Source organism: Dermochelys coriacea, chromosome 3 (assembly GCF_009764565.3).
Source record: "Dermochelys coriacea isolate rDerCor1 chromosome 3, rDerCor1.pri.v4, whole genome shotgun sequence".
NCBI classification, from domain to species: domain Eukaryota; kingdom Metazoa; phylum Chordata; order Testudines; family Dermochelyidae; genus Dermochelys; species Dermochelys coriacea.
In genome coordinates this window covers 188717155-188743774 of record NC_050070.1, presented here as the reverse complement: position 1 = coordinate 188743774, position 26620 = coordinate 188717155, and the positions used below count along the sequence as shown (strand labels likewise).

At 40.6% G+C, this 26620-nt stretch overlaps 1 protein-coding gene across 5 annotated transcripts in view; it reads right to left on the bottom strand.

Annotated features, from left to right (window-relative positions):
* VRK2 (VRK serine/threonine kinase 2) overlaps positions 1 to 26620 on the bottom strand; it is a 72506-nt gene that overhangs the window by 2728 nt on the left and 43158 nt on the right. For all 5 annotated transcript variants that reach the window (XM_043511944.1, XM_038394420.2, XM_038394418.2 and 2 more), the window contains 4 exons: positions 21182 to 21302; positions 16284 to 16342; positions 10098 to 10279; positions 2017 to 2190 (listed from right to left, as the gene is read on the bottom strand). In XM_043511944.1, coding sequence (XP_043367879.1) covers positions 2017 to 2190; positions 10098 to 10279; positions 16284 to 16342; positions 21182 to 21302 — 536 coding nt within the window. The remainder of the gene's footprint in view (positions 1 to 2016; positions 2191 to 10097; positions 10280 to 16283; positions 16343 to 21181; positions 21303 to 26620) is intronic.

Genomic DNA, 26620 nt, shown 5'->3' with positions numbered 1-26620 from the left:
ATCTTGCCTTTCCAACATTCTTTTGCTTAGACCATGCAGGCTTTGTTTCTTTTTATCTATGCCTGAAATACCCTTCCTAATTTCGTACATCACAACCTCTCTCTTAAATACGCCCCAAATCACTTTGGTAATCTCAATATAACTCTTCTACATTACTTTCCAAATCAGTTAAATAAAAGGAATTAGCAGGAAGCATACCATCCAACACAATATTCTCTGGGCTCATTTTGTATATTCCTTCTCCAACTTCCCTCCCCTTCATTCTTCATCTGAATTTTTTAACATCCTGACATCCATATTTAACTTGATTCTCTTGTTAGTGATAATGTGCCGTGAGTACCAGGGAACAACTATAGTGGAATAGCCAGATTAATAGACCTATTTCCTAATTCCTTTTTCCTCCTAGGGAAGAGTAACTCAAAAATACTAATGGTAACCAAATATTATGGAAAAGGCTGGTTTATTCTTGTTCTTGATACCTGATCCTTCTCACTGGTTGCTGCTTCTATTGCTTGTTCTCTCTTTCAGTCACCCAGGTATACATATTCCACAACTCCTCCCTGCCAGCTATACTAAATGTACCCTTGCCTTCCAGCTAAGTGCAGCTTCTGATATCACCACAAAGCAGGGGGAAAAAATCCCCATACTCCTTCACAACATCATGATTTACAGCGAAGATGGCACCACTGTCACTGGCAGTTTCTGCTACTACATGTGATCAATGTCAGTGACCAGTCTTCAGCCAGGTAGTCCATCGCCACAACCCAGGCGATGGACTACCTGGCTGAAGAACCAAAAGCTGCTGCTTTCAGGTAAGAGGCAGGTGAACAGGGGGCTCAGGGTCTGTGGGAGAGGAGGGATTTGGACGGAAGCAGGTTGGGGATGGTCCAATTGGCTATTTATATTCTAGCATCCAAAATAGAATTTCTGCATAAAAATAGCATCTCAGTTGATACTTCCAACTCCTCCTCTACATTCCCTCCTTAACAGGGAAGGTGATGTACAAAATTCAGGGCTGTTTCGGCAGGACTCAGGAGCCTTTTTTAATCTAACCCTTTTCCTATTAGCTGTGACCCTGAATTGTTCTGCTCACCACTTGCCTGACTGAAGCCCTGGGGCAGTTTTGCTGTTTCTTCTTCACTTTGCTTCCTTATATTGGAGTTTCCATGCAGCAGACTGCTTGAAGAAAAGATTTTTTTAATAAAGCTGCTTTTAAAGTCTCGTTCTGGTGCTTCATAAATGAGTTTGATTTCCTTATCCAATAAGAAGGGCACAAACTGAGTAAACAGTTACTGTTAAATTAACTTAAAACCAAAGCGGGGGGAGAGAGGGGTTTCTTTTACTAAGATGCCTTCTATTCTGAACTATTCTTACTCACAAATAGCACTGAAGCCTTTACAGAATGATTCTTTGCATTCTAGAAATGTGAGGCTGAGCTGTACAGAAAGTATACAAGTTGAAGTTAATGAGGGCATTCAGATCTTTTATATAATAGAGTAGCCAATGCTATTGAGCTTTGATCAGTTAAATTCTGACTTTTCAAGGCCTGAAACCAAGATTTTATTATGGGTTAATATTAAATGCAGTTATTGAAGACCCAGCTATTACCAAACAGTGCTATCCAAGCAGTTTCCCCGCTGTAAATAAAAGAGGAAACTATTATTGACTTACAAATGTTTACATTAATGACAACCATTATACAAGAATGTTGTCATGGGTACCATTCCTAATATCTGTGACTGTAGAGCTAATGTTAAAGGTACTACTAGAAGTGCAGCACTATTTTTGAACCTAATGCACAATGATAACAGAACATTTTTTGAACTTCATTATATTTTTGGAACAATGTTATCCAATGGTGTCTAAGCATATACCAAATTCTGGTGTTACTGTGATGAATATCTAGCCTGCTGTTTGCACACATCTATTGTGGCAATATTTCAGTAGAAAGAAACACAGAACTATCAAAGCAGAACTTTTTTTCAGTATGTTCTACTGTAACGTCAAAAATCTCACCAGCAGTGGTTCGTTATTCTGACGCATCTTGTTCAATCCAACTGGTTTCTCTTGTTCTTGTAATTGCCTGTGTGTTACCTGAATACCAGCTTTTCTCAGACAGTTACGTTCTTTATTATCCAGCATGCTTTCTTTTTGTTTAAACTGTTTTGGTGTAGGCTTTGGTAACTCAACCTGTTAACAGAGTTAATAACATGATATAATAACATTCAACAATTCAGAAAGAAAAGTGCTTAAATACAGTACTAAGAATACAAACAAAGGCAAAATTCAAAAAGAAAGTCAGAGGATACTAAAAATATGTAGAAAATAGTTGTCAAAAAATCTTTCCTACAAACAGGACAAGACTAGTGCTACTGTTATGCTGTCATTAGCTACTACGTTACCAAAAGACATTTTTATGGAAAATTATTTCAATAATCTAGAATTATATATATACTTAACCTTTGCTGGGAATGGAAACGCTTATATTCTTCAATAAATTTCCTATCATGGCATTGAGCCTAAGTAATGTTATGGTCTCAAATAAGATAAATATTACTCCTTTATTCAATTAATTTAACCTTGGAGTGAGAAAGTTTCTCCCCTCTTTTCGTTTGCTAATATGCACTGGGAATAATGTTCCCTCTAATTTTTCCCATGCATCTGCAGAATGAATTTTGTTACGTGCACCAATATGGAAGTGATTACGTGGCGGGTATCTGCCGAGGGGGTTGGAGTGTGAGAGAGGGATGGGGTGAGGACTCTGGGCTGGGGATGAGGGGCTTGGGTGCAGGCTGCCCCAGAGCTGCAGCGGGGGGAGAGGACTCCACCCAGCCCTTTTTCCCCACAGCAGTACCTAGGCTGGGGGTGAGAGGCCCCTCTCCCCAGCCGCGGCAGCTCTAGAGCTGGGGTAGATTCTCTCTCCACCACAGCCCTGAGCACCTGCATAGCCCTTGATAGGCTGCTACACGCCATGCAGTTAGAGGGAACTTAGACTGGGAGCTATACTCAGGCGTTCATGCAGGTTTTTTTCCAGCCTTATACCCACTCTAAATGTCAAATGATGTCTGTTTTTGGCATTTATAACTCTTAATGTAAAAGTAGCCAAAACACAACTTGTAGGCCACGTGCTGCCCTTCAGTACTTCTGGCACACTGAACAACTCTGCAGTAGTAATAGTCACATGTGGCCCTCTGCACAACAGTTCTTCCTGAGTATAGCAGTTACCAATTAAATCTGATTCCTTTTTGTGGTGTTGATTAAGTAGTTCAAGAATGGGAATTACACAAAGAAATAATAAAGGAGAGTGTTGTACTAAAGTGGATTATAGGAGAGCTACTCTATCAGCCACCAAGCAAGAGTTGAAACACAAAACTCTATCTCGTCATAGAATCATAGAATATCAGGGTTGGTAGGGACCTCAGGAGGTCATCTAGTACAAACCCCTGCTCAAAGCAGGACCAATATCCAACTAAATTATCCCAGCTAGGGCTTTGTCAGTCTTGACCTTAGAAGTTTTTAAGGAAGGCTATTCCACCACCTCCCTAGGTAACCCATTCCAGTGCTTCACCACCCTCCTAGTGAAAGTTTTTCCTAATATCCAACCTAAAACTCCCCCAAGGTCCAATTCCAATACCTTAATCAACCTTCCCCAAGGTCTAATTCCAAAAAATTAACAAGTATAATTTTCAGAAGTGCCTACGGTCTAGTTTTTGAAAGGTGGTTAGGTATTGAAAGATGCAGATACGCACCTAGTGTGATTTTCCCCCCCCCCCCAAGATAATTATCTAAATACTTTAAAATCTGATGCTTAGATTCTCTCTGAAATTCTCTAGGAGTTCAGCTCCCACGTGCCCAATCCACTTTTCAAATAGGACTTAATTTATGAAAAACTTTACACCTGTTATCTCTTCCCACCTAAATGAAGTGTATCATGTTTTGTGCATGTCCAAAAAAAAAAAATAGTATATTACCTGAAATCTATCAGATAGGACCTCCGATTATGCTTGGGTATTCAACCATAACCCTAGCATCCCAGGTGCATATGAGAAAGCTAAAAATATGCATCTGATGCCCAGAAGTATAGAAAGCAAATAGATATGACTTTTGTCCCAATTATCCATTTTAAGCTGACAGAGACAGAAGGAAATGGGAGGACAAGGTCAACATTAATAAGAGTAAGGAGGCATGGAGTGCAGTATTCTCAGTCAGCTGATGACACTGAATGTCTCTCTCATCTGACTTGGACAAGTGCCTCAGTCAGTGTGTAAATGAGAGCAAGCTGGCTGAAGCTCAACCCAGACAAGACTGAGGTGACAGTAGTGTGGAGCAAGCAGCTGGAGATGGCAGATACAATATCAGTTCCTTTGAGCATGTACATCCACCATTAGTTATTAGGGATTGGACGTTAGGGGTGACTTTAGATTCCTCTCTGCCTTTGACAATCTTTACAGCAGTAACCCAAACATTTTACCACCAGCTGCATCTGGCTTTGAGTGTGTGATCTTTTAGATGCAAACAGTGTCATTGTTATCCATGCTTGTTACCTCAAGATTAGTCTACATTAGTCTGAAATGTGCTCTCCCTTAAAACTGTTCAGAGACTACAGCTGTTTACTTATTGAGAATGGGGCACCTTGCTGGGAGCACATGACACCAGTACTCTGGCCTCTGCACTGGCTGCATGTGGATCTCTAGGGAGAGTTTAAGTTGTAGGTTATCACCTATTGTGACAGAATACACCCCTGTATTCACCCTATAGACTATTGTAATAATCTTTGTACAAAATATGCTTCATAAGGTATCACTTAAACTCATAATTTGCTGGTCAATATTGTCCTGGTAAAACGTGGCAACACTGCATGTGAAGTTACAAGATACCCCTGTATGATATTATTAACATGTTCCAAACCCCATAGCCCTGCCCAAACTGAAGTTGGTAAACAGGTCTGTCCTAAACAAAGGAATGTGCGCTTTGCTTAATTTGCATTTAAGCAGCAGAGTCACCAAGCAGGAAGGGAGGACAAAGGAAGCTAAAACAGGTAAGAAAAAGCCAGCAGGGAACATCCTTCCACATGGACTTTTTGTCTCCTAATGCACAGCTGGAAATGTTTTTTCAAGGGGAGTACTGAACTTATAAAAAGGAGGAATATCCAACAGGTCCCCCCTCTCTCTCCCTGCCTGTCACATTCACTGCAGCTGAAGAGACAAAGGAAGGATTCATTGAACTTCAGGGAGGGGTCCTGACCTGAGAGTTTGGTCAGTAATCTGGAGCATGTGGTTATGTTTCTTGTAAACATTTCTGGCTTTAATGCCTCATTATTTGTACTCACTTAAAATCTCTTTGTAGCTAATAAATTTGTTTTACTGTTTTATCTAATCCAATGTGTTATCTCAAATAGTTATTCAGACATTTCAATTTAAACTGGCATATTATTCCCTTAAAGGAATAATGAACTTAAAATATTTGTACTATCTAGGAGAGGGCTGGGCAGTACAGGACATATATTTCTGGGGGACATCTGGGGCTGAAATGTATTGGGGTCACCATGCAATATAACGAAGGCTAGCAAGAGCCAGAATGTAACCCAAGTGTAGCTGACAGGCTGCAGTTACACACACAGGGTGTGGTTTGCATGTTGGAAGGCTGTTTGTGACCAGCCTAGATGGGAGCTACTTCAGCAAGGCACTGTAAGGCATGGGTAACAGACTCCCACTGGTCTGATTGTACACTGGTATAAAGCCCTCAATGGCATCCTCTCCTGTGCCATATCGCCACAGCTAAAATCAGGAAGGACACCTTAGTTGGACCACCTGCCTAAGAGAGGGGAGCTGACAGTTCAGACTCTTGAACTGCTCCCCAACTTGTCTAAAATAACAGAATTTGGTGACTACCTGGACATTCTGCAAAAGACATCTGTAAAGTGTTTTGTTTTTATTTTTTTTTCAGGGAGGGCTGAGGGATGTTTCCCATAATGAATGGCTGAGTTTTTTAAATGATTAATGCTAATGGGATTTCATTTATCTTGTAATGATATTAGGGCATGCAGAGTCTTGAATAGGTGTCTATCTTCATGAAAAATGACAAGTTATTCAACTGTAACAGGAGTTTGAGTAGCTTCAATACAGATCCATGTGGCTGGACCCTATCCAGAACCTTCTAGAAAACTCTAACTGCTTTGGATTGCCAACTTTTTGCTTGAAGTCACAGAATTCTCCAAGTAAGGTTGTGGATTGGGGCTATGTCTTATTACATCCTCAGTTCCTTCCACATATCACAATTTAATATACATTCCCAAGAAGGGGGGATGGAGGTTGTGGAACTGTACGGATAGTCATCCCTTATGAAATCCAGTTGCAGGTCAGTTTTTCCTTCTCCAAATTTTGTCACTACTGATCTGCTGCAGCCCTTTACAGCAGGCCTGTGGCATACCTCAGCAGCCAAGTCATCCATTTAACCTTTGGCACCAGGGATGAGATTCCAGTCAGTGCCAAGGACTCCCTGGAACAGCACCATTACCTCTAGATTTTTTAAATATAGCACAAGCAAACAGGATTAATAATTTATGGCGTGGTGGTGCTTCCTCTCTGTCCCTGGCTACTGAAAAGAATAGCACAGAACAAAGGTAACATTCTTTGGCATTAGACTTCAAGACCTCTAGAGTCAGTATAGTGTAAAGAAATTGGAACAGGTTCTGGCTCTTGGTCTATCCAGGATGCTCTCAGGATCTCCGGGCAATACTGATTCAGTCACATACACTTCACCCAAGCATCAACCGGGCACTTCACATTTCCAAATGGGACTAAAAATTACCTAATGCTAAAAAAATTTACTGCTTCCAACAGCTATCTTGAATTAGGGGTAAGTGAAAATGGCTATGGAGCGATCATAATGGACCTCAGGAAGTTCCAGCTGGAAGGAAGTGAAGGGCCACTTCTGCTTATGCAATCTCACATGGAGCATTGCATGGCTCAAGGTAGGTTTCATGTGACCCCAAAACAGGTTTCTAGAGAATTCTGGGTTTGGTGTGGAGTGTGCAGACAAATCCCCAAGAATGAGGTATTACTGACAATACTCAGAGAATGTTGTTACGCTGACATGTTGTATATGCTTTATAGTTATTCCAATTAGCAGTAAGTTTTGTGTTTGTTTTTAATGGGAGGAGAGAGATGTGTGGTAAGAGTAGAAGTGGAAAAGGGCTGAAAATGCAGAGATAAGATTGCAAGCGTTGAAAGGGAGGAGATAGATGGGCTGAAAGCAGTGAGCAGTACATTGCTTTTTAAGGCATTCCACCCGGTCAGCAGTGTAGCCAGAATGCATCAGCCCTGGAAATGCTCTCTCTGGCCCCTCCAGGAGCACACAACCCAAAATCTCCTAATCTCCCCCAAATGGGAAGATTATATCCCCCACTTCCCCCAAATTACAATACAATCAGCCCCAGCACCTAGGTTAAAACCTAGTTTTCTGAAAATCTTATATCCTTGGCTTGTATTCTCTGTTCTCACACAAATGGTAACTTAAATTTGGTAAACTAAAACATTTCTTAAACTTATTAGAGAATACCAGAAACCTCCTTTTAACCATTCAGAAAAATAAATCTCCTGTCTTTTGTCCATTTTTCAGTAAATTAGATTACATTAATTTTTTTTTTTGCCGTTAAGTACATCTTGCTAGAGAAATACCCTTGAGGAAAGAAGAGCTCTAGTTTGAGGTGGCACAAGCATGCATATTTTTCAAAGTGGCAAGGCAGGAGAAATTTGAAGTTCCTCTGAAAATTTAAGTGATGACAGGTACTAAGATCAAGTCATCTGCAACAGCACAACCCTGTCTCTGACCTTGTTATTGACCATTCAAATAATTCTGCCTGTGTCCAAGGAACAGAAGCACTGATAATTGACACTTCTCCCTTATGGACGTGTAACAGGGTTGTGCACTTGCAAATAGCAAGTGCTGTAGCAACTCTTCAGACTCTCATAATCAGAACAAGTTCAGCAACATCTTTCATGCTACTTTAATATCCAAGTTTTAGGCTAAGTATAAAACTGAATAATTTTGTACTTTCAGCTGAAAGTTAAAAACAAAACCTGAAAACCCCTTAAGCAGACATCTGGCTGTTCAGTTTTTTTTTTTGTTTTGTTTTGTTTGTTTTTTTACAGTAACACAATTACATTTACAGAAAAAGTGCTGATTTATAACAAATTGTATTAGGAACATGGGGAACAAAACTTGAGAAATAACACATTAAAATCTCTTTCTCAGAATGGTTTTCCTCTTGAATCTGATGTTCCTTTGGTTTAACATCATATACAAGTTTTCACTAAGATGCTAATTTTTTATCTTTATATATCTGATTTTTCCTCTGACCCACTATTCTTCCTATTGCAATTAATTATTGAATGTCTGCTTAAAGCTGACAGGACAAAGCGTAAGCTTCACATCATTGGTCCAGCTTCCATTCTATGAAGAGAAGGGGTCTGCATTTTGTTGTGTACACAAATGAAAAGAACGCATAAAGAACCATAGTTTGGCTTTACTAGTCAATGTCTAATATGTAAAAATCTAAGATTCTGGTGAAGCAGAGATCTAGACATAGATCAGTAAAGGAGATGCCTTTTTTAAAAAAACTTTTATATTTCAATTAAGTTTAGAAAACTATACAAACTACAAAAATGAAATAAGCTACTCAAATTAGTGTAGATTAACTGATGACCATTATTACAAGGGAAATACTGTCACCGAAATAGCTTTGTTTTATTGTAAAAATAGTAAAAACAAGTCAATAAAACTGCTAAAATAAGCCTCTGTAATTACCAAGATCAAAATACAGTGGCTTTTTATTAAACATGAACTTTTGTTCTGCCTTCTGCAATACGTAAATAGTGCTGACAATTGGTTTGTGAGCCACTTGCTAGAATAAAATGTAATTGTATCATGAGAGAAAGGTGACAATCAGGAGATCATGAAAAAATTACATATTCTCACTGGTAGTTAATTAGCCATGCAAAACCCCTCAAACAGATATTCTCGTCTATTAGGAATGATTACTATGCAGGCCTACAGATGTCAATACCACAGTCATTCAAATACTTCTTTCCCTACTAATTGAAGGTTGTAAAGCTCTGGTGCCAAGGTTTTGCTTCCAAAGAGCTAATTTATGACTAGAAGGATATTTTATGTCTTCAGTTGCAGCAGCTACAAAACTCAGCAAATCAGAACCATCTGTGCACTGATACTTGAATCACCATTCATCTAGCAGCCTATCAGTCACATTAGTTTGCATCCTGCATTCTTGGCTCATGTACACTTGTGATGGTCCAAAGTTCACAAGAAATATTAAAAATGAATGATACCCTGACCCTGCCTTATTGCACACGCATCAGAGAAGAAATAGGGCTTTTGCATATGGGTAGTTTCAAGGCGGAGATATCGTGGGACTGACATTTCATATCAGGTCCAGTAAGGCTTCTAATTACATCAATCTAAATTTATTAAACTTAAAGGTTTTATTAATGTTATAGTTTCAGACTTAAAATACAGGGGGGAAATATATAACATGATAGCTGTCAACTTTAAATCTGTGTGCTAAAAACACTATACAGCACTACATACAAATAAATTACTTAAATCCAAGGATGAAATATTCCCTTCAGAATGGTGGCTGTAGGAATGCAATGACAAAGGACAAAAAAAAAAAAGACAAATCAAATTAAATGTTTTTACTTATCAAGACAACTTTGCTTTTAATCTGGCCAGAAAGAAAAACCTGGCATTCAAGCTTGTCTTCAAGATGTTAGTGAACAGAGTCCTTGACTTCCCCATTATCCTGAAAGTAAATGATTCTTCACAGACACGCTACTTTGAAGTGAGAAACTGTAGGTCAAAAGGACTCATGACAGTTTTTCCTCCTTAAGGGTTGACATCCCACTTTTTAGCAAAGCCAGGGGAAACAGGAATTAACAAATGCAGTGTATTTAAAGCAAAACAATTGCTGTGTCAATCTCATTTTGAGATCTTAAACTACTTTATCTCGTGCAAAAGAAACAATCATCAAACAGGTTTCACAAAATAATTGCTGAACTGCAAGGGATTGTGTTACTTACTTTCAGATCTTTAGAAGCGCACAGATTTAGTGCACATCTAGCAGAGGAAAATTCCAGAGGGCCATCGTAAAAAGTTCCACTTGATTTCAGTCCATCCACCAGGATTTTCTTTAGCACTTGATACTTTGGCTTTTCCTCATAAGTTAAACCATAAACACATGCCAAAAACTTAGCTATTTCACCTGTGGAGTATATTTTAAAAGTGATTTTTTTTTTTGTGGACCAACAACTTTGAAAAAGTCTTAAATCCAAGGAATGACAACCAAGATACAACAGAACCAAAAGGCAATAGCCACAACACAGAACTATCGAAATACAAAGCTTTTTTCTTCTTTGGATGGGAAAAGGAAAGAATAGACTGATAAACCTGCCATCCCCTATGCTGTTCATTATGTTATGATTGTTACAGAAAACCATACTAGCATTAAAAACTACTCCTAAAGTTTCTCTTTTTAGTCCAAATATGCTGATAATTTGGCAACTAGAAAGATTTTCTTGATATTTGGATCATAAGAGGACCTTTAAAATGCTGTTGCTATGTATATTGAATGCTAATTTGCAGACATTTTATAATTGAACATCTACTGGGAAAGCAAAATGCTTTGATTTACAGGGTCTTGACAATCCCTGCATTATGCAAATATCCTATAAGTCACTAGACAGTGGTTGGTTTTGTTGGAAACAGGTCTTAATAATGCAACCCAGCAATATAATTATTTTACCACCATCATCACCAGCTAATATCTCTGAAGGGGTTAAGATGCCTTCAAGAGTGTGAGAATACTACAGTTGGGTATGTATAAAAAACTTTTCTTGCAGTTATTTTAGTATAATCCTAAAACTAAACTGCAATATATATTGACATTTATTTCTTCTGATCCCCAAGGTAAAAGATATTAAAACAGAGCCACTACCTGTGTACTACACTCTAGAAGGAGGAGAAGGGAAAGCTAAGTTTTAAAGTAAAGTATTTTATACTATACAATTCCAGTGTCATATAATACGTATATTAAATTTGGGAATTCCGTGGGGGAAAAAGAATAGTAGGAGCAAATGCCTCATAACCTCCCCACCCTACCACGCCCTGCAAAGGCCATTGTTTGCCCTATACCGAGGGCCTCCTCTTTGGGTTACCTTTATACTGTTTCTGTGAAGAAAATACAGAACTAGACAAGCCACACATTCATTAGCTGCTTCAAATTCATAAAATGCTAAACAATAAAGCCTTTTGTGGACCTGCTGCTTACATTTCCATACAGCACCCATATTCCTTAACACACTCACTGCTTCCTAACAACCTGGACTGAATGTGGCTAAGATGTCACAGACAATTAACAAACACAAGTCTGTCATGCAGGGATAGAATTCCTATTTGGTAATTTCCTTTATTAAAGTAAAAAAATTAAGTTCATAGCATTTACATGAAGAAGCTGGTTCCAGGAAGACCTAGTGCTAGTCTGCTTTTGCAGAATTCTCGTAGAGGTTAGAACAGCTTTGATAATCAGAGCCTAAACAAAGATTTCACGTTGAACTCAACTGTTAAGGCTACTGGCCTCATTTGTAGCTGGGACTCAACGAGGCCTACAATTTTGCGACTACATTAGTGCATTAGTAAGTTCCAGGTGGAATTGGTAGCACTCAGATGCGAACCTACCTGGCTTGCATTGCAAAGGAGTTAGATCTAGATCTCTGTGATATCAGGTGCATCCAAAAAATTGCAAGACATTGCTGAAAATCAATCCTTTATCTAAGTCATCTACTTGATTTTTGTTTTATGGGATAATGAGGGAAGGAAGCAGGAACAGATTTTAAACCATTCCATCATTTATAAAGGTATGCTTTAGTCTTATATTTCTATCACGTTAACATAAAGCAAGAAAATCTTCCTGTCAAAGCAGGACATCTACAAGACAAGGCAAAATACACAAGATTCTTTTCAAGGCACACAAACAAAATCTGGTCCTAGTGGGAGATGTGGATAGGTGGATGAAGATCTTTGCAAGACTCTCATCAAGGCATTCTTGTAGAGCTCTGAGTCTGATAAGGAGTAAATCCATCCAAATGGATTTTTAGCTCTTAGTTTGAGACCATTTGGGCAATTGTTGGGTCTACGCAGTTGTAAAATATCAGATTCCTTTTATCAAATACATCAGGAAATTCTTGATATTTTGCAGAGCTTAATAATCTGCTGGGCACAGAAGGCAGTGGACTTCTCATTGCTGGTTCTTGTTTCCTTGGCCCCTGACTTAACTAGACACAATTGTTGGTAATAGATCAACTCAAATTGTACCTTGAGCATCTTCCATAAGATGTGTGGATCATGCCGTGTGAGTCAGGGAATACTGAGCATGATCAGAAAGTTTGCCGACTGCAGAGTCTCTAGAAAATCTTGGATTTCAACTTGGAGGGGCATGATTTCACAGGACAGCATTCCACTATTGATCATTTACACTAGATCTGGGGTGCGCTTCCTGTCTACTGGAACTTGATTAGCTTTAGCAAATTCAGCATCCATGAAATTGCTGGTGGCAACACAATCCACTTGCCTCATGTACAGCTGGGACACTGTAGGTGCAGTGAGGCTGCCAGGATACATGTTGGCAGAAGAGGGGGCCTTGTTGGAGAACTCAACTCCAAGGAGCAGGAGCAGTCTGTTAGAACTACCAAGTGGCAGGGGATGCTCCCAGTGAGGTAGCAATGTTGAGCAGGCTGGAGTAGCTACTCTCACTGGGAGCTTATATCCTGGGTCTTGGGGGTCATCTGGTTAGACCTGTGCCTGTGGATTGGCTGAACCCTGGTTGATTGACATGGAGCCCTCAGGTAATCAAGCTAAGGGATGGCTCAGCAGCACTTCTCAGGCTCAGAGAGCACTCATCAGGCAATCATAGATAACTCATTACACTAAATACCTTTGTGGATCTTGGCCTCTGTTTCTTGGGCCCAGATCCACATAGGGACTTAGATGTTGCAGTGCTGACTGTCACAACATCTAACTTATAAATCCCTGGAAAAATCACAGTAGCATCATTGTGATCCAGAAAGCCTGAGTCAGGCACCTAGGCTCCTGTACAACAAATGGGGAAAGACAGGTACCTTAGAATGCAATGCACAAAGCCAGCACCTAAACTAGCCAATGGGAGGTGGAGATGAGAGGAGTATGTGCTAAGCTCTGCCCTCTCACAGAATTTAGCACTTAAGTCTGGGCTGCAGGGAGGTGCCTATCTCTTCTTAGCAATCCACTAATTGATGGAAGATAGTGCCTAAGTGACATGTGCCTAAGTGACATGTGGGTCCCAATCCAGTAGGCATGCTTCAAGGCCACCTACAGGATTGGGCCCCTCAGGCAAGCTCACATAGCTGGGGACAGACCTCCCTTATAACCCAGCAGCTAGGGTACTCACCCAGAATGTGGGAAACTCCCAGTTCAAGTCCCCCCCTTCTCATGAGGGGAAGAAGGGATTTGAACAGGGATCTGCCACCATTCAAGTGAGTGCCCTGGCTACTAGGCTACAGAATTATTCTAATTCTCTGACCCAGAAATATTTAATTATTCAACTATTTAATTAACGTAGAACAACTTCACTAGAAGAACTGAGGGAGCACCACAGCAGAATATTCCATAACTTAATGGTTAAGACACTAATCTGGGATGGAACCTAAGTCCCGTTTTTAGGAGCCTTAGTTCCCCATCTGTAAAAACAGGGATAACAACACTTCCTTACCTCACAGGGCTGTTGTGAGGATAAACACATTAAAGATTGTGAGGTGCTCTATGCTGCTTGGTGATGTGGGCTATACGAGGGTGAGATTTTTTTTTTTTTTTTTTACCTTCTGTTACCAAAAAACATTTTTAGTACTGGCATTAAGGCCCTGGTCATCTCCTTTGCTCTGTAAGCAATGGGAACCCTAAGCTGGGAGGTGTGGAAGTGATTAGCACCAGTGCCACTGCATCATTCCCTCTCTGTGTCTGAATGGAAGCTCCTCCATTTGAGCTCTGGGGGGATGTACAAGACAGGAGGAGCTGCAGTCCATAGCATTTTCATATCCCTAGGCAGAAGATCTAAAGTATTATTTGGGTGTTAATCATTGTAGCATCTAGCTGTCAAATACAGCATTAAAATTAGCATAAAATTTAATTTGAAGTGGACCCTTCTCTTGCCATCTTAAAAGGGATATAGTTCTTCACACATCTGGCAAGCACCGCATCATGGGAGGCACCCCTTCTTTGGCCTCTTGCAAAAGAAACAGAACAGCACCTGTTACCTGGCTGCTCCACCCCCTAGGTCTCTAGGTATGGACAACTTAGCATGCATTAGGAGTGAAGAAATGATAGCCAGCCTTGCATTCCATGGAAGGCCAGCCCATGTCAGTTTTGATTTCATATGGTTGGAGGTGGGGATACTTGCAGTAGGGCAGAGGAAAGGGAGAATTATAGGGAATTTTAGGTGGGGAGAGGGAAAGAAAGGGAAGAGGAGAGAGTGGAGGTAGCGGGTGGGGGGGGGAGGGAAAAGAGTGATGAACAGAGAGAGGACTAATAAGGGAAAGGAGGAAACAAAATTTGAGGATGAGCAAGAAATTGAGAGGTGGAGAAGAGCAGAATGGAAAGATTGAAAAAAAAAATGTATATGTGAAACTCGACAAGGAAATGCAGGGGGAAGTAGGATCATAGGGTTAGAAGGGACCACAAGGGCCATCTAGTCTAACCCTCTGCCAAGATGCAAGATTTCTTGTGTCTAAACTAGAGGTGGGCAAACTACAGCCCGTGGAACCCTCCTGCTTGGCCCGAGCTCCTGGCCTGGGAGGCTCGCCCCCAGCCCCTCCCCTGCTGTTCTCCCACAGCCTCAGCTCACTGCGCCACCAGCACAATGCTCTGGTCAGTGGGGCTGCGAGCTCTTGCCGGGCAGCGTAGTTGCAGAGCCGCAGCCTGATCCGGTGCTCTGTGCTGCACGGTGGCGTGGTTGGCTCCAGCTGGGGGGCATGGCTGCCTGGTCTGGAGCTCTGAGCAATGCAGCTGTAGCACCACCAGCCACTGTGGTAAGGGGGCAGGGAGCGGGGGTGGGGGGGTTGGATAGAAGCAGGGGAGTTCGAGGTGGTGGTCAGGGGATGTGGATAGGGGTCAGGGAGGTCAGAGGGCAGGGAACAGGGGGGGTTGAATGGGGGCAGAGGTCCCACGGGGGCAGTCAGGAAGGAGAGGGGGGGTTGGAGGGGGCGGCAGGGGGTCTGGAGATGGGCAAGGGACAGGGCAGGGGTCCTGGGGGGGCCGTCGGGGTGAGAAGCAGGGGGAGTTGGACAAGGGACAGGGGCTGGGCCACACCTAGCTGTTTGGGGAGGCACAGCCTCCCCTAACCGGCCCTCCATACAATTTTGGAAACCAAATGTGGCCCTCAGGCCAAAAACTTTGCCCACCCCGGTCTAAACCGTCCAACTCAGTTCCAGCCTCCTTTCTGAAAACCTCCACTGAAGAGGCTTCCACAACCTCCCGAGGCAGTCTGTTCCATTGTCCTGCTGTTCTTACAGTTAGGAAGTTTTTCCATTTTTCCTGAGATTTAATCTAAGTTGTGAAAGAGAGGGAACATTAATGACAACTACGGGAAAACTTAAAAAAAAAATAAAAAATAAAAATCTCCTGAGTGGCTGGCTGGCGGGTGTGTGTGTATGGGGGGGCTGACAGGGGGCGGGGGAACGCTGGCAAATGGACGCACACACGTGCACGCACACACACACACACACGCACAGGAATGCTATAAATTGAGGGGTGTCTGACAGCTGTGATCTACTCAGAAGATACTGCCTGGTCAGCTCTTGCTTACCAGTCTGATCCTGATGGTCAAACTCAAGCTCATTCTGATCTCTTATCAAATATTTATGCTGAAGGCCCCAATCCTGCAAAGTTCAGTATGTGGATATAACTTCAAAGAGGTACCACACAGGTGGACTGCTGGACCTACACATTACAATTTGCAGGATCAGGGCCATAAGGGGATAATGCAGCATTAAATCATGCTTGCCTTAGGGGGACTGGAATTGGTAATTTAATTTAAAATATTAAATTTCAGGGTTTGTTTTGTTTACTTCATTCTTATTGGTTTTTTCCCAAAAGTTATAAAAATATTTAAAAGCCTTATTCTAATAAACAGACTAAGACAGAATGATAAAATACACAGCATATGCTCTAATCACACTTACAGCAACTACTTCCAGCCGGACCCCACTTCATCACTGAATCTGGGAGCTCGTCCATCAGTCTGAAACAACACAAGAATGCAACAGGTGAAATGTGAATTTTTAGGAGGTGATCCTTCACTTGGAATTCTGAATACAGTAAAATTCAATTCCAAAAGGAGGGGATCTCTTCAAACAAAATCTCTACCTACCAGATACCTATTTTTAACCACCTAGAGACTGAAGATTTAAGCAAAACAAGTTATAACTGGGAAAGCACCTTCACTTCATGCCTCTTTGCAGGGGCTTATATGATTTTTGGAAGTAAATAAATATACCTTGGGATGAAATTTCTCACTTTGCTCTCACCCCAAATATTAATTTTTGTGTTTTTAAAGTTGGGAACAGTTTTGTCTGGCTCTCTCTAATCATTTAGCACCAGATCCTTCCCACCCCTAATGCAGGGAAGTAGGGACAACTATGTGACAACTGCCAGGATTACAGCTACAAGCTTGGTGGGGGAGAGCAAGGACAGTGTCTCCAGTGCTCCCTAACCAAATGAGGGGCAAAGCTATGGCCCTGTCCCTTCTAAATGTCAACAGAGCTAACCCAGTGGAAGGAGAAGGGAGCCGAGACCTACACTAGATTATTAGGTTGATTAATTAGGTCGGTCAGGGGTGTGAAAAATCCTCATCTCTGAGCAGCATTATTAAGCCAACCTAAATCCCCATGTAGACAGTGCTAGGTCAGCAGAAGAATTCTTTCATGGGCCTAGCTATCACCTCTCGGGGAGGTTGACTACCTAGACCGATGACAAAACCCCTCCCATTGGGATAAGTAAAGTCTACACCAGGGGTGGGCAAACTTTTTGACCCAAGGGCCACATCTGGGTATGGAAATTGTATGGCAGGCCATGAATGCTCATGAAATTGAGGGTTGGGGGGACAGGGGGAGGGCTCCGGCTGGGGGTGCGGCCTCTGGGCTGGGGCTGGATACCTTACTCCTTCCCCCACCTCAAAGCAATACAGGGCTTGTCTACACTTAAAATGCTACAGCGGCATAGCTGCATCTATGTAATGTTTCAGAGTAGACACTACGGGGATTCTCCTGTTGGTGTAGGTAATCCACCTTCCCGAGAGATGGTAGCTAGGTTGACAGAAGAATTCTTCAGTCGACCGAATGCCATCTACATAGCTGGGGCCAAGGGCAGTAACTAAAGAGGCTTAAGGAGTGGGCCTCCACCCTGCTTCCCCGGGCCAAAGCCGAAGTCCAAGGTGCCACTGCTTGCACCCTGCATGTTTCTCTGTGCCGTCTTAGGGGGGTGCACCCCACAGTTTGAAAACCTCTGCTTTAGAGTGATTTATTTTCACTTTTAGAGATTAAATTACTATAACACTCAGATTACATTTCTCCACAATGACTCTGTAGATATGATGTAATTTAGCTCTGTGGAGTTCCTGGCAACTGCCTTGCTTGCTACCCCCTACTGCTGGCCCTGCTACAAGGGACTTAGGTTGGCTTAACTACACCACTGAGAGGTGGGAATTTTTCACATCCAACCAACATAGTTTAAAACAATCTAATTTTCTACTCTAGACCAAGCCTGAGCCAATTTTTCTCCACTGCTCCTCCTGGGGTTGTGCCGTACACTATACACTGCTCCTTGCTATGGGTGAGCCAACAGCTTAGTCTAGCCCTTCATGTTTTAAAAGGATAGAACTGCAGTTAAAAAAACCTATATTGCTGCAGGGGCCCAGTTCTCTCTTTAAAAAACAAAACACTTTCAGTTAATTCTTAGGGGCCATAGCACCAAGCCCCTGTAACTGGGCTGGGGAACCCATCAGTGTAGCTGCATAGTGACTATTGGAACAGCATCTATGGTCATAATGCACCCACCTGGGAGAAGAAGGGATTATCTGCCCTGCAGCAGACTGTAGTCCAGGGAGTTTCAACAGAATTGAGCCTTGTGGAACAGGTGCATGTCCTACCTGAAACCGCCCTTCTACCTCAAAATCCTGAATCTCCTTCGTTCGGAGGAACCACAAGGGACCTACCAGAGCTGCAGGTGCAGGATTTCCCCTAAATTCATAAAGGCAGAGTACAAGGGCTTTGCTTAGAGAATCTATAAAGAGGATAAACCCATCAGGTCCTTATCCAATGGCGTGGTTTTGTATGGAGTGGCCTCACAAGCCATAACAACAGCTAGGATTCTGCTACGATCCCTGTACAGCCGTGGGATGAGCATGTGAATTGTAAAGTGCTGGATGAACTGGCTACATCATGCCCCAAGACCTACCCTACATGCCAGTAGAGACAAATATCTGCACAGCATGCAGATGGAATGGTCCCCATGGGGCCTGTCCTTTAAGACTGTCAGTAGCTGCCATCACGTTTAGAGGAAACGGGAGGTGGGATTTTGTTAGTCACCTCTTTATAAAACAGTACATGTTTAAAAAAGGAACTTTCCAAACAGCGTACTGTATATCATTGTTTCACTCTCACATGTAATAGACACACCAGCAGTTTCAGTGGATGGCACCTACCCTGTGGCTCATTAAAAGAGGAGAATTCAGGTCTGACTAGAAAGCATCAGAAATGAGAGTTCCAGAACTAAATTAAGGAAAATTCTATGCGTTTATTTAAATGTCGTTAATTTCCCAAAATTTACACTTGGAAATTCTATGATTTCTAGCTGAATTTCCTCAGCTTAATTTCCCTCATGAGGCTGCCATGGCACCAGTTTCCATTTGATTGTTAATTATTCTTTTATTTCAGTCACTTAGTGTTTCATTCTTTTTTGTAATTAGAGGTAGTGATTAGAAGATTTTTATATTACACTGGAGTTTCCCTTTTTGAAGTTTTCAGATGCTTTTATTTGTGATCTGATAACTCAAGACCAGTTTAGTTTTTAAAAGTTCGTAGTTTGGTGAAAAGAACAAGCCATGCCAAGGCTGAGTGACACTGGTAGAGAAAAAGGGAAGTTCAATAAGTGAGAGAGCACACTGCATCATCTCCCTTACCTGTTTAAGTGGGCTCACAGCGGCAAATCCAGCACCTGGCCTAAACAGTGAGAAATCCTTTCCCCCAGGCCACAGCATGGCTGCAGAGCAACCCTGCAGAAGTCACCTCAGTTACTGGACTGGAGTATACAAGATGAAGCACTTACTTCTCCCCCCACCTTCACAGCCATAACTCAGCAACCCCTACTTCCCTGCATTAGGGCTAGCACTAGATTCTTCCTAAATGACTAGAGAAACAAGGGGAAGGGAAGAGAATGGGATTATCTGTGCAGCAGCAGAGTCCCAAGTCCTGCCTCTGTGTTTTGTAGTACGAATGCATCCGATGAAGTGAGCTGTAGCTCACGAAAGCTTATGCTCAAATAAATTTGTTAGTCTCTAAGGTGCCACAAGTACTCCTTTTCTTTTTTGTAGTACTTCCGCTGCACTCCCACACCCAGGCCTGATCTCAGCAGAACCACACTGGTTCCACTGCACGGGGTATATGAGCAGAGAAGGGGGCTGGATTTGACCATCGGACACCCATCAACTTGCATGTAACTGGATATCTACACGTACATACACCCATTCCCTCTGGTCTTCCACAACATTACAGGGGCATCAAAAACATTCAGACAATTAAGGGAGCAACCTCAGGAAATGTTTCATACCAAGGGACACAACAGTCATTCAAATAAGAGGGAATTTTTGCCAAATGGAGTTGTACCATATTTTATGTATTTCCTCCTAAGAAGCCTTTGGCTGCCAGTCTGGAAAATGAAAAGGAGTACTTGTGGCACCTTAGAGACTAACAAATTTATTTGAGCATAAGCTTTCGTGAGCTACAGCTGTAGCTGCTACTCTGAAGTCTGGAAAATACCAGTGCTTGAAGGGTTAACTGTAAGTGAAGAATTAGTGAAGCAGCTTGATCGATTAAATTGATTTAGTAGAATTGTGTAAGTGTTAGTTTGGGTTCTGTACCGATCAACTTCTAAAGCAGAAATATTAAACATAACATATGATGTCAACATTTACAGATGCAATCTGTATTATCCGCAGTCTGCAGGCTAACCTTTTTCTCTGCTGAGAGCCGATGCCATACTGAATTTGCAGATTGATTTCTGTGGCTCAGATATCCCTATTGTGTACCTCTGTTGTGACTTGCCCTACTTAAGAAAGTTTGCTGCTTTCTCCAATTGTGATGCTACATGTATGGAAAACTACAGTTCAGCATATCCTTGTACTGAAGAACAGGCTATATTGTACCACATGCAATTATCTCTCTCAAGTCCCATCAGTGAAAGCACTGAAAAAATGGTAATAAACTCTGTTGCTTTAATATTATCTAATGAGTCAGGCTGGGGTAGGGGGAGATGGGAGGGCAGATTCTAACAGATAAAGTTTTTTTACTTGGTATTTTAAATGTTCATATAACATTGAAACTCTAAACCAAAAGATTTAATTATTTTAAAAAAAAATCTACATAACTGAAAGTGAAATAGAATGAAACAATACATGAAAATAAGGACAGCTTGCTCAAATTTTCATCTCTGTCTCTGTGAAGCAGTTACATAGTTAATTCTACAAAATAATTCTGAATGTGCAGCAAGCAAACTGGCACACAGGATTTGCAAATGCAACTTCTTAAAAAATTATGAGAATTCAAAAATCTAAGAAATTGTTCTGCATCACACGTTTGTGTAAATGAAATCTCCACAGCTGCATGCACATAAACGCATGCAGGAGATGTATGCACACTCCCAGAGTTCACATCTTTTAAATACTTCTAACATACCTTTAATTAAGGGGAAATGTTTTTGCTTTCAGGTAAGGCAATATTCTACAGGATGTGAGCTCCCTTTGAAGTTCACTTTCAGATCTGTTTTGGTAAATGATGGAGTATTTGAAATTATTATTATTATTTACTTTATTTTAGCAGTCTGGACAGATACAGGGTCCTTCAGGTTCTGTTCCCAGGGTAGTTTCCCACATAACCACTGTAGCATGCAATAGCCAAGGATTTCAAGGTCACCTCTTCTGGATGGGGCTAAAGGAGCGAGAGAGCGAGAGAGAGATGAATACAACCCATAAGAAATAGAAAAGCTTTGACTGAACTACTGTTGATGAAATATGAAAAAGCCAAATGGGCAAAGTGTTTTGTTTGTTCAGCTGTATTAGAACTAAAACGCCCAGGATTTTGGCCTCAGTCCACAGACAGGCAGTGACTTGTTGCTGCTGAAAGTAAGGGTCAGTTTCCTCACCTCCTCCAACTTCATCCTTCCTTAGTCTGGCCTGTCACATGAACTTGATCCCCATGGCCTCTGACATGATCCAGACAGCCCATAACCCAGTACCAACACTTTCTCAAAGAGCCAAGCAGTAAAACAAAGAAATAAATGTCTGCTGCTAAATTGCTAACACATGTTCCAGGAAGTCCATGGGGTCCACATTGGTCATGCAGAGACCCTTTCAGTGCAGACTAAACACTGATGGCCTTTCCTGTTCTACTATAGAACTATTTGAAGTTGGAAGATATGACAAAACTGCCATCTAGTGTACATTTACACACCAAATCGGTCTGCTTACAAGTTCCATGAACTATTTGTTTAAAGAGAGAGTTGTAGCATAGGCTAAAATACACTGGCTCTTTAGTAAATCATTCATACATTTATCACAATTTTGCTTGCCAATAAGAAAAGCACCGAGTTATTTTACAAACACCAAACCCCCCAACCCCATATGAAAAAGCTGAAAACACATACTAATTTTGTTTCTTCACTACTGGTGACAAAAAACAAACATCTTATACACAGGGAGACAGACGATACTTGAATTCATACAAAGATTGACTGTTCCCAGGAAAGAAACCCACTGCAATGTAATCTAAGAACTAGCATTGTTGATTGCTATTTTAAGTAACAAGCAGGGGCAGATTCCCCATTTCTTTATATGAAGCTGAAGCATATCCTATGTTCACAATATAACACGGTAGGCTGAATTACACTAACAAACTGTTAATCAATTAAAATTATTGGGTAAAAAAATAGCAAGTCCTTTTGAAAATAAATTACTCATTTTCCCAAATTCATTTGAAACCTGCCCTCAGTTTTTATGCAACTGTGAGTTTATATTTACCTGGTACCCCACATCTAAAGTAGAGAGACAGACACACAAGTAGTAGGGTCTGTGGCTGTTAATCCAGCTGTAAACAGGTATCATATTTTATGAGCTTTCATTAAATAAATTCCAAAAAGTTACTCAGCAAACATATCTTTTAATTTAAAAAGTCATCTACTGAAAGGTACAGTGCCAACACTTCATAACTGTTTCTTGTTACCATACATGGTTGTTATAAAAGCAGAAGACAAGATTAGTTCTTACATATTCTCTATCTTTACCACTATTAGACTATCAGATTACTAAAGGCCCTTCAATCCAACAGAATGCTACGCCATCCCTTGGGTGTCATTTATTTTCTGTACTAGATTCAACAATGTCCTAATGCAAGACTTGGCTCTCGTATTAAAATAAAAACAATCTATACCACTTGCTGTTCTGTAGCAATTTCTTCAGTCATAAATCTCCCGTTAACTGTGGAATGATTCCATTCATACACATGTGTTCACAACTCCTTTTTCCATTATGGCAATTCCAGATTACAACCGCATAAACCAGCACTTTTGATGGCAGAGCCTTTAATTTTCACAAAATGCTATTCTGGCACCTGTTTTTGTGACACAGGCTACACACAACCAGCCCTTTGAGAAAAATTGTCAGAATTACAATGGAGTACTTTTTTCACTGAGGGAGTAATTGATATGAAGCTGTAAGTAATGGCAAGTCATTTAGATTTCAGAAGCTAACCTAACATAACTGCTCTTCAGATTAAATAGTCCTCAGAGAGTAAAATTTATTCCATTGTTGTAATTTGGCCATGTCTAATTACCTTTGAATTCACATTTTAGATCTTTCACCCATTTCTTGATCTGCTACTTCATTTGTACAGCAAAGTCATGTTGTGATTAGGCAGCATGTGTACAAGAGTTTTACCAATGTGTTAAGAAAGTTGTGGTGTCCCACAGAATAAATGCAAAATATATGTAATTAAACTACATGCTGCAACAATTAAAAAGAAAGTGAAAAGTATTCCAAAGAGATGATAAATTACCAAAGCTGTTTATTTATCTACATGTTTTCAAATCAGTGTTAATACACAAGTAGATTTACACATCTTTTTTGAGATTCATTCAAAAGTATCAACATTTCATATCTACTTGATTGTGTATTGTCCTATCCTCTCTCCCTACTCTCTCATCAGTTCATTATTAGAGATCTTAACTTCTTGAAATAATTATATTTATATCATCATGATCTTTAATATTTTTTATATTTATTTGGCTAATAATTTCTCTACTCTTTAGTGAAAGAATGGTGTGCTTTATGGTAGTAACCAATTGAATTAATTACAAATGTGAACTCTCTATTCTCCAAATAATCTCAATTTATCTCTCAACTATATATTTAACCAGAAAAATAAATCTGCTAATAAAATCTAAAATAAGATTACTAGAGTCCTTGATGATTTAAAAAATAGATCTGGGTTTAAAGAACTTCAAAGCCTGCTTTATTTTAAGATGTAATAAACAAGTGAAAATTCATAAAATTTTGACTTTTAAAATACAGCAATTCTGCTTGATAATTTGTCGCTTTTACAAGACTATATTTTAAAAAGAATCCTTATTTTAAACCAAATTACATTTGATTTCTCTGTAGACTAAGAATTTCTATTCTTTTTTTCAATAGACATTTGAAATTTGATTTTCCATTAGCTACTACAATATTATGGTGTTACAGTTTTTAGCCCAATATTGAATGCTACCTGATGAAAACATTTTAGTATAATATTATATTCCACAATACTTCACAGTTTAACTTTTTCACTTCAACATTTAAGACCTGATTCTGTACTTGTGCCAAGATAAATCAGAAGGTACTCCACTGAAGTCACTGGAGTGAAATCAGAGTCAGGCCCTTAGAATATATTCTCAACTCAACATGTAGGGATAGCGCTGGAAAATTTACTCTAACAGAGTAGCATAACTGAAGCAACTCACACTGAGATGTGACTGTATTATGCTTCTGTGTACGTAACACATTTTGCAGTTACTTGAGACCTAATATGAATTTGGATTACTATTTCAAAACGGAAAGTAAATTATATCATACCAGCCACTTTTATGGTCTTGAACCTCCAACGTTCCCAAGAATTCATCTTAAAGGCATCTGCTAACCAGAATTCATGTGTGGAAGTCTCCAGCAACATAAAATGGGAGTTTTCCACTATGCCCTTATTTTGCTAACTATTTCTCCTGCCACTCAGAGTGAGCTAGAAGGCTGATCAAAGACAGAGATAATGTGTTTTTCTATGACATTTTCACTACTACTATCATATTATAATTTCATCATTAGTCTTTAGATTGTAAGCTCTTCAAGGCAAGGATTGTTTTATAAGTTTGTACAGTGTCTTACACAATGGGACCACCAATCCTAACCAGGGTTTCTAGGGTCTACCATAACATAAATAATAACAGTGTTTTTTCATGACACAAAACCTATAAAGAAACAAAGTGTGTCAAACTGACTGTGGAGTTAGAAATATAATTTTAAAAAGATATTACCCTATGGAGTTATATCTTATGAGATGAGTGTTGTCATCTGTAGAGCACTATAAAGTAACAGAACAGTTCAGCTTGGGGTTGAGAATAAGACAAAGAAGATAAACGAGACTGAAATATGAGACTCGATAAAATTAATGGCTGACATATTTCCAAGGAACATAATGAAGTACTGCCTCATTGAGGGTATGGTCAGTCTGAGGAATTTACTGGCAGGAGGGCAGACTCAAATATGGTGCATTGTTTTTTAAAAGAAGGCTGGATAGTTTTAAACAACACTTGTAGGCAGCGTACACAAATTTAGCACAGGGTTATACACAGAACTCTGTAAACAGCAGATTTTTCAGCTTGCTAGCAGTTCTGAGGGTGGAGCGGGAGGGAGAAGCATTCTGGGTCAAGCTGACACTGACATTTTTCAAAATTTTCAGCAAATCAAAAAGTAATTGATTTGGGTAGAACAAATAGAAAACACTTTAAATTTAGGGCATCTTAACCTTTCTTTTTTTTTTTTTTTTAAATAAAAGCAAAGAAAATTTGGAAACAAATGGCTAGATTTGCAAAATCAGGGTGGTGGTGATCTCCCTTATACCAACAGCCCAGAGGTTAGGGCACTGACTTAGGGGGCAGGGGCACCCGGCTGCAGCCCCTGTTCCAATGAATAATTATTTATACAAAGTGGAACAGCTGCCAAATGAGAGAGAGAGAGAGAGAGAGACACACACACACACACACACACACACACACACACCCCCCACCCAAGCCAGTGCATCATATAGCCTGGTGTTTAGGGCACTAACCTGGCAGGGGCGAAACATAAGTTCAAGGCCCTGCTCCAGAACAGGGATTTGAACCTTGGGCGCCACATCCCAACCAAGTGCCCTAACTAATAGACTTGGGTGTAAGAAAAGGGGTGGTACTTGAACTGACAGAGCAACAGTTCATAGATTTCAAAATAGTTCTGTTTGAACTAGACAAATCTTTCAAAAGAACATCCGATCTTCATTTCAAAATTGCCAGTGATGGAGAATCTACCACAACCCTTGGCAAATTATTCCGATGGTTAGCCACTTTCACTATTACGAAAATTAGGCCTTATTTCCAGTCTAAATTCGACCTTGTTCCCCATGTAGGTACTTTGTTCAAGTCGCTCCTTAACTTTCTCTTTGTTAAACTAACAAGACTGAGCTCCTTGTGTCTATCACTATAAGACAGGTTTTCTAATCCTTTCTGATCTCATGGTTCTGCACCTTCTCCAATTTATCAACATCCTTCATGAACTGTGGGCACAAGAACTGGACACAGTATTCCAGCATCCGTCACACCAGTGCCAAATACAGCAGTAAAATAACCTCTACTTCTACTCAATATTCCCCCATTAATGCATCCAAGGATTGCAGGATCATCAGGCTGAGTATGGCAAATCCAATGTTAATAGACAAGAATAGGGGGATAGAGGGTAACAAGAAAAAAGAGAAGGGAATCCAGAGAATTTGGCTTGGGGTTTTGGTAATGAATGATTTCCTTTAGGCATGGAGCTTAAGGGAGTTGTAGTGCATTTGTGGGCCTATTGGTCCTTCAAAGGAAGGTGTTAGACTAATTAGAAATGCCAATTTCACAACTCCTTTTCCTCCTCCCTGCCATAGCCACAGTTAATTGCACAGTTTTCTCTCACTTGCACTGCTCTGACATC